Here is a 9074-nt window from a genome sequence, read left to right on the forward strand (position 1 = left end):
CATCCAAGGCCCGAGGCTGCTGGAAACAGTCCTGATGGCCGAAAGTCAGAGATGCTCTTGTTTTGTTCGGGAACAGAGGCTTCTGCCTTTTCACTCTGTGGAATGTGGTGAACACCACTAAGGGCAGGCATTGCTTGTTCTACTACCCTGCAGGTGATCTTTGTCCAATCCTGGCCATTTTCTCATTTTCAAACATTTTTTATTATACATAATCTCTCTCTCCCCACTATCTTTTATTTTATTTTTATTTTTATTTTTTTATAAATTAAATTCTTTAAATTGCTTTTATTATACAGTTGAAGTATTAATTATAAGCATCTAGTCTATTTTCACACCAATGATCAATAGTACACACTAATAACTAGGTAAGAGTTGTTATTGGTACATAAATGTACTGGGATTTGGGCATGAAAACAACACAATTGTGTGCCTAGGGTAGTGTCAAATAGCCTTCAACTGACACTCATGTGTATTTCTTAACAAATTCCATTACAAATATGGCATCTATTTTGAGAAACAAATGCCATAACAGAAGAGGGAAGAACTGTGATCAACAAGGCAGTAGATTTTTAGTCATATCCTAAGGTTAATTTTGGGTTAATAAAAAATGTTTTTCTATTAAATTTCTGAACAAACATTTGTTCTTTAATGAAGTCTTCACTCATACTATGTCATATTTTTCTGATATCTATGGGAAAATACAGCTTTAGTTTTATTTTGTATATTCATTTGTTTTTGGATTTTCCATTATTCCTCAAAGAAGCTACTGTCCAAATATTTTCCTATAAGAACAAAGAAATTACATGTAAACCCAACATATTATTACACTTTTTACTGTGGCAAGTAGTCATCCATAATTTGAAATAATCACTGGCTTGAAATCATCAGTAGCATTTTTGCCTTCTTTGTATATTTTTCTTTACTTGATAGAGTATCATTATTCATTAGGATACCTCATAGGATGCTTTTGGGAGATACATGAGATGGATATTTTACTTTTAATATTTTATCTTTCTTTTAGCAAGCAAGCTGTTTTTCAGTATATAGCGTAGAACAGAAGATACATAAAAATTGAGCATGCTTATGGAAAAACCTAAATTACATTTTACAAGGATGCCCATCTAGCTAACAAAACATTTGTCAAAAACACACTGTGTATGATACTTGTGTCAAAAATATATTCATTTATTATGAGCCCTTCAAGACTGTTTTAACATTATGAACAAATATTTTTCACAAAATAAACAATTGTTACCAAAGTTTTTGTTGGAATTGTTTTGTTTTTCTAAAACTCAAAATCTGTTAGCAGGAAATGCATGTGGTGTGAATCGTCTGATCCACAATGATTCCATCCATGAAAAAATAAATACAATGTAGAAATAAATAGCTTTGTAGTAAAATATAAAGGTTTTTGCCCTTTGTCAAATAAATAGGTAGCATGCCCTCAGTTCGCCTTCTTCTTCCACGTGACCTAGTCAATGACTTTCCTGGCCGCCAGAAGGGTGTTCTTCAGAAGCATCGCCACAGTCACGGGCCCCACACTGCCTGGAACTGGGGTGATAAAGCTGGCCGCCTTCCTAACAGCTTCAAAGTCCACATCTCCAACTAACTTTGTCTTTCCTGTCACTGGGTCATGGACGTAGTTGATACCTACATCAATTACGGCAGCACCTTCCTTAACCATATCAGATGTAATCAATTTTGGAATACCTGCAGCTACTATGATAATATCAGCCAGCTGAGTATGGATCTTCAGTTGTTCTCTGGGAGTATACCTGTGAGCTATTGTCACAGTTGCATCACCTCCTGGCCGTTCATGTTCTCCATCAGTGTGTAAGAGCATGGCTATGGGCATTCCTACATTCTTCGATCTTCCAGCTACAACCACATTCTTTCCAAATGTTTTGATTCCTGTTCTTTTGATTATTTCCCAAACAGCACTGGCAGTGGCAGGTATGAGAGAATGCTGATCAAGGCACAATCTTCCAATATTGATAATATGAAATCCATCTACATCTTTTTCAGGGGAAATTCCATTGCATACTGTTCGCTCATCTACATGGCCTGGCAGTGGCAGCTGAACCAATATGCCAGTGACTCTTGGGTCCATGTTCAATTGATCGGTTATATACAAGAGTTCTTCCTGAGAAACATCCTTAGGTTTTAGAATGATCTCGCTACAGATACCTACAGCAGAGGCAGCTTGAATTTTCTTCCTGACATATGTATGACTTGCTGGATTATCGCCCACTAAAATGATACTGAGGTGAGGTCTTCTGTTCCCAAGGGAAATCCATGATTCCACACCTCGCTGTATTTCTTTCTGGATTTGTCTGGCCATTTCAGTTCCTGAGATAATAATGGCATCATGTCTCACGCCGCTGCTGCGGAAGCCCCGGAACGCATGTCCGGGAGTTCTCAGCACTCCCAAGGGCGGTACCGCGCTTCGGCCCAGCGCTGGGACTCGGGCCAGGTGGCCGCGGAGCAGCGAGAAGCAGCGGGCCGGCACCGTCATGGCCGCGAGTCCCCGGCTTCCGGATGCCGCCTGTGTCCTCACAGCTGCAGGCCGGGCTCCGCCCCTCCCACTATCTTTTATAAAAAAAGCCTAATACTTTTGGTAGAGTTTTCCTAACTTAGAGATGTACAATACAGTTATAACAGTAAATGCAAAGCGCTCAAAAAGTTTTATTGGTACTTTGAAACAAATAGAAACATAACCATAATACGTATATACACAAATTCTTACAAATTTCTCAGAAGCTATAGCAAAGTAGGATCCCCTACCCTAATACATTTAGCAACACGGTATTTCCCTGACTGGCAAAAGTAAGGTACTGCTCAGTGCAGGATGTGGAGCAATTAGTGAACAGGATTCAAGATCTGGCCTTCTGACATAGCTGATTTCCAAATGATATATGCCAAATGGCCAAATGTATTTGGAGGACATATCAAAACAAATAAACATAAATACATGTAAAATATATATATATTACTCTGTCACTTCAATAACTGTAATACTCTTTTTATCTATATTTCCTCTTTATTGGTTAAGTATTCCAAGAATGACTTATTTACTGTATGTGAAATTTCTTACATTTTTTTCTAAGCCCATGGATCCCCTCTCAGAATTCTAACCCAGCTAAGTTAAAACAAAGTTGTATTTATCCAAATGGTTCTCCTTGTTCAGCTTTGGTGAGTTACCAGGCAGTGTCCAAGGGGCTTTGCCTGAGCTATTGCTTTATGAATGTGTCTGTGGAAATCAGAATCAATAATGGACACATTCATGTCATTTCCATTTCTCATATTTAGGGATAATAGCCCATGGTGATACTGTTGAGCAGATTATAAACCTGAGTCACATTTGGACATTTGAGCATTCAGGGAAGATACACAAAAGAACCACAGAAAATGAGGTTGCACACCTTCCTGTAATTTACTTTGCCTGGTGAAATGCCTATGTAGGGAAAAGGAACTCTTGTGTACTGTTGAGAATGTAAACTGCTATAGCCACTATGGAAAACAGTATGAAGATCCTCAAAAAATTAGAAATGGAAATACCCTGTGATTCAACAATCCACTGGGTCTATATCTGAAGGAAATGAAATCGCTATCTCAAAAAGATACGTGCACCCCCATGTTTATTGCATCATTATTCACAATAGCCGAGACATAGAAACAACCTGTGTCCATCAGTGGCCAAGTGGATAAAGAAAATGTGACATACATACCCCATACAAACACAGTGGAATATTATTCAGTTATTAAAAAGAAGGAAATTTTGCCTTTTGTGAGAACATGGATGAAACTAGGGGCATTATGTTCAGAGAAATAAGTTAACAGAGAAAGACAAATACTGTATGATCTCACTTATATGTGTAATATACAAAAGCTGAAATAGAGACAGAGTACCTTGCTATTCTGTTAATTTAATATAAGGAAGGGAATTAAAGATATGTAAGTAAGGGATTAAAGATGGCAACTTGAGAGGTGAGACAAAGGCCTCCCCCTGAAACTGCATATAATATGAAAACATAATTAATACAACTAATCCTGAGAGAGCGACAGGAAAGAGGACTGTGCCAGACTGCATACACCTGGAGAAAAGAGCATACCTCACAGAACAGGATAACATACCAAAGCTGTGTCCCAGCAGGACCCAAACCCTACCCCCACCCCAGCTCACCACTGGGAGGAAGAGAAACCAAGCAGGGAGGGAGTAGAGGCCTCAGACTGCTGAATACCTAAATCTTGAGATCTGCTCTGGGAGCACAAACATACATTTCATGGTACTTTTATGATACTCTCGTGATTACGGAGCTGGAAAACTAAGACAGACTGAATTCCTGGAGAGACTGAGATTCTAGCTGCTTGTGGAAAGCATGGATCCACATCCAGCTGCTCTGGGACAAAAGCTTAAACATGTATGCTCAGCCCACTGGTTCAGGCAGTGGAGGCAGGCATAGCAGCCGGGAAGCAGGGAACAGCTCTTTCCACCCACCAGGCACCAATCCCATTCCCCTGTGACCCCTGACATTGCTTCAGGGGCTGAGCAGCTCCAGACAGTAGAGCTTCTGGACACTAGAGGGTGCCATATACAAATATGAAATGCCAAAGGAACCAGATACAGAGTAAAATTAATATAACCCCTGAGAAAGATGACATGGACCTCATGACTCTTCCTGAAAGGGAGTTCAAAATAAAAATCATTAACATGCTCATGGAGGTATGGAAAGATATCCAATCAGAGATCCAATCATTGAAGAGCACAATGGAGGGTATTAAAAGCAGATTGGATACAGTGGAGGAGAAGATACATGAAATAGAAATTAAAGAAGAAGAATACAAAGAAGCTGAGGAACAGAGAGAAAAAAGGATCTCTAAGACTGAAAGAACATTGAGAGAATGGTGTGACCAATCCACACTGAACAATATTCATATTATAGGAGTACCAGAAGAAGAAGAAGAGATAAAAAGGAATAGAAAGTGTCTTTGAGGAGGTAATTGTTGTAAACTTCTCCAATATGGGGAAGGAAATAGTCTCTCAGGCCACGGAGATCCATAGATCTCCCAACACAAGGAACCCAAGGAAGGCAACACCAAGACATATAATAATTAAAATGGCAAAGATCAAGGATACAGACAAACTACTAAAAGCAGCCAAAGTGAGAAATAAGATCATCTACAATGGAAAGCCCATCAGGCTATCATCAGACTTTTCAGCAGAAACCTTACAGGCCAGAAGGGAGAGGCATGATGTATTTAATGCAATGAAGCAGAAGGGCCTGGAACCAAGATTACTTTATCTGGCAAGAATATCATTTAAATTTGAAGTAGGGATTAAACAATTTCCATATAAGCAAAATCTGAGAGAATTTAACTCCCACAAATATTCTCCACAGTCTATTTTGGAAGGACTGCTATAGATGGAAGTGTTCCTAAGGTTTAATAGCTGTCACCAGAGGTAATACAACCACAGAAAAGAAAGTAGAACAGCTAATTACTAAGCAAATGCAAAATTAAATTAACTATCCCCAAAGTCAAGCAAGGGATAGACAAACAGTACAGAATATGATACCTAATATATAAAGAATGGAGGAGGAAGAAAAAGGAGGAGAAAAAGAAAGGACCTTAGACTGTGTTGGTAATGCATATTGAGTTAGTTAAGTTAGACTCTTAGATAGTAAGGAAGCTAACCTTGAACCTTTGGTAACCACAAATCTAAAGTCTGTGATGGCAATAAGTACATACCTATTGATAATCACCCTGAATGTAAATGAACTGAAAGCACCAATAAAAAGACATAGAGTCACTGAATGGATAAAAAAACAAGACCCATCTATATGCTGCCTACAAGAGACTCACTTTAAACCCAAAGACATACACAGACTAAAAGTGAAGGGATGGAAAAAGATATTTCATGCAACTAATAGGGAGGAAAAGGCAGGTGTTGCAATACTTGTATCAGACAAAATAGACTTCAAAACAAAGAAAATCACAAGAGACAAAGAAGGACATTACATAATGATAAAGGGGTCAATCCAACAAGAAGATATAACCATTATAAATATCTATGCTCCCAACACAGGAGCACCTACATAAGTGAAACAAATATTAACTTAATTAAAAGGGGAAATAGAATGTAATGCACTTATTCTAGAAGACTTCAACACTCCACTCACTCTGAAGGATAAATCAACCAGACAAAAAATAAGTAAGGACACAGAGGCACTGAACAACACATTAGAAAAGATGGACCTAATAGATATCTACAGAACTCTACACCCAAAAGCAGCAGAAAACACATTCTTCTCAAGTGCACATGGAACATATTGAAAAATAGATCAAATACTAGGCCACAGAAAGAGCTTCACTAAATTCAAAAAGATTAAAATTGTACCAACCAGTTTCTCAGATCACAAAGCTATGAAACTAGAAATAAACTGTGCAAAGAAAATGAAAAATCCCACAAACACATGGAGGCTTCACAACATGCTCCTAAATAACCAGTAGATCAATGACCAAATAAAACAGAGATCAAGCAATATATGGAGACAAATGACAATAATAATTCAACAACACAAAATCTGTGAGACACAGTCAAGGCCATGCTAAAAGGAAAGTATATTGCTATACAGACCTACCCCAGGAAACAAGAACAATCCCATATAAGCAAGTCACAATTAATGAAACTAGAAAAAGAATAACAAATGAGGTTCAAAGTCAGTAGAAGGAGGGAAGTAAATAAAGATTAGAGCAGTAATAAATAAAATCAAGAAGAATAAAACAGCAGAAAAAAATCAATCAATCCAAGAGCTGGTTCTTCGAGAAAATAAACAAAATAGATAAAACCCTAGGCAGACTTATCAAGAAAAAAAGAGAGTCTACACACATAAACAGAATCAGAAATGAGAAAGGAAAAATCACTACATACACCACAGAAATACAAAGAATTATTAGAGAATACTATGAAAAATTATATGCTAACAAACTGGATAACCTAGAAGAAATGAACAACTTTCTAGAAAAATACAACCTTCCAAGTCTGACCAAGGAAGAAACAGAAAATATGAACAGACCAAAAACCAGCAATAAAATTGAACTGGTAGTCAAAAACCTACCTAAGAACAAAACCCCTGGACCAGATGGCTTCACCAATGAATTTTATTAAACATTTAGTGAAGACCTAATATGCATCCTCCTTAAAGTTTTCCAAAAAATAGAAGAGGAGGAAACACTTCCAAACTCATTCTATGAGGCCAGCATTACTCTAATAGCAAAACCAGGCAAAGACACCACAAAAAAAGAAAATTACAGACCAATATCCCTAATGAACATAGACGCAAAAATACTCAACAAAATATTAGCAAACCGAATTCAAAAATACATCAAAAAGATCCTCCATCATGATCAAGTAGGATTTACTTCAGGTATGCAAGGATGGTACAACATTCGAAAATCCATCAACATAATCCACCACATCAACAAAAAGAAGGACAAAAACCACATGATCATCTCCATAGATGCTGAAAAAGCATTTGACAAAATTCAACATCCATTCATGATAAAAACACTCAACAAAATGGGTATAGAGGGCAAGTACCTCAACATAATAAAGGCCATATATGACAAACCCACAACCAACATAGTACTTAATAGTGAGAAGGTGAAAGCTTTTCTTTTAAGATCAGGAACAAGACAAGGATGCCCACTCTCCCCACTTCTATTCAACATAGTACTGGAGGTCCTAGCCACAGCAATCAGACAACACAAATAAATAAAAGGCATCCAGATTAGCAAGAAGAAGTTAATCTGTCCCTGTTTGCAGATTACATGATATTGTTCATAAAAAACCATAAAGAATCCACTCCAAAACTACTAGATCTAATATCTGAATTTAGTAAAGTTACAGGATACAAAATTAATACACAGAAATCTGTGACATTCCTATGCACTAACAATGAATCAGCAGAGAGAGACATCAGGAAAACAATTCTATTCACAGTTGCATTAAAATGAATAAAATACCTAGGAATAAACCTAACCAAGGAAGTGAAAAACCTATACTCTGAAAACTACAAGACACTCTTAGGAGAAATTAAAGAAGATACCAATAAATGGAAACTCATCCTATGCTCATGAATAGGAAGAATTAATATTGCCAAAATGGCCATCCTGCCTAAAGCAATCTATAGATTCAATGCAATTCCTATCAAAATACCAACAGCATTCTTCAACAAACTAGGGAAAATCATTCTAAAATTCATATGGAACCACAAAAGACCTCAAATAGCCAAAGCAATTCTGAGAAGGAAGAATAAAGCTCTACTAAAAGTTCTGCTACAAAGCCACAGTAATCATGACAATTTGGTACTGGCACAAGAACAGACCCATAAACCAATGGAACAGACTAGAGGGCCCTGATATAAACCCAACCATATATGGATAATTAATATATGATAAAGAAGCCATGGATATACAATGGGGAAATGACAGCCTCTTCAACGGTTGGTATTGGCAAAACTGGACAGCTACATGCAAGAGAATGAAACTGGATTATTGTTTAACCCCATACACGAAAGTAAAGTCAAAATGGATTAAAGAGTTGAATGTAAGTCATGAAACCATAAAACTCTTAGAAGACAACATAGGCAAACATCTCCTGAATATAAGCATGAGCAACTTCTTCCTGAACACATCTCCTCAAGCAAGGGAAACAAAAGCAAAAATGAACTAATGGGACTACATCAAACTAAAAAGCTTCTGTATGGCAAAGGACACCATCAACAGAACAAAAAGGTACCCTACAGTATGGGAGAATATATTTTTAAATGACATATCTGACAAGGGGTTAACATCCAAAATACATAAAGAACTTACACGCCTCAACACCCAAAAAGCAAATAACCCAATTAACTAATTGGCAGAGGATATGAAGAGACAGTTCTTCAAAGAAATTCAGATGGCCAACAGACACATGAAAAGATGCTCTACATCACTGATCATCAGGGAAATGCAAATTAAAACCACAATGAGAAATCACCTCACACCAGTAAGGATGGCCAGCATTGCAAAGA

At 37.4% G+C, this 9074-nt stretch overlaps 1 protein-coding gene across 2 annotated transcripts; it reads right to left on the bottom strand.

Annotated features, from left to right (window-relative positions):
- Positions 1–276: 276 nt before the first annotated feature.
- LOC130680309 (bifunctional methylenetetrahydrofolate dehydrogenase/cyclohydrolase 2, mitochondrial-like) lies at positions 277–2531 on the bottom strand. Of its 2 annotated transcripts, XM_057490597.1 has the most exons (2): positions 1711–2531; positions 277–1584 (listed from the first exon to the last, which is right to left on the bottom strand). In XM_057490597.1, the coding sequence occupies exons 1-2, from the start codon at positions 2513–2515 to the stop codon at positions 1472–1474; spliced, it is 918 nt and encodes a 305-aa protein (XP_057346580.1). In that variant the 5' UTR covers positions 2516–2531; the 3' UTR covers positions 277–1471. The 2 variants fall into 2 exon arrangements, with proteins under 2 accessions (XP_057346580.1, XP_057346579.1); XM_057490596.1 differs by having other exon boundaries at positions 277–2531.
- Positions 2532–9074: the final 6543 nt, after the last annotated feature.

The sequence above is a fragment of the Manis pentadactyla genome, chromosome 13 (assembly GCF_030020395.1).
Source record: "Manis pentadactyla isolate mManPen7 chromosome 13, mManPen7.hap1, whole genome shotgun sequence".
Taxonomy (NCBI): domain Eukaryota; kingdom Metazoa; phylum Chordata; class Mammalia; order Pholidota; family Manidae; genus Manis; species Manis pentadactyla.

Coding starts and splice junctions, on each gene's coding strand:
- LOC130680309 (XM_057490596.1), bottom strand. CDS start 2,515: ATGACGGTGCCGGCCCGCTGCTTCTCGCTGCTCCGCGGCCACCTGGCC.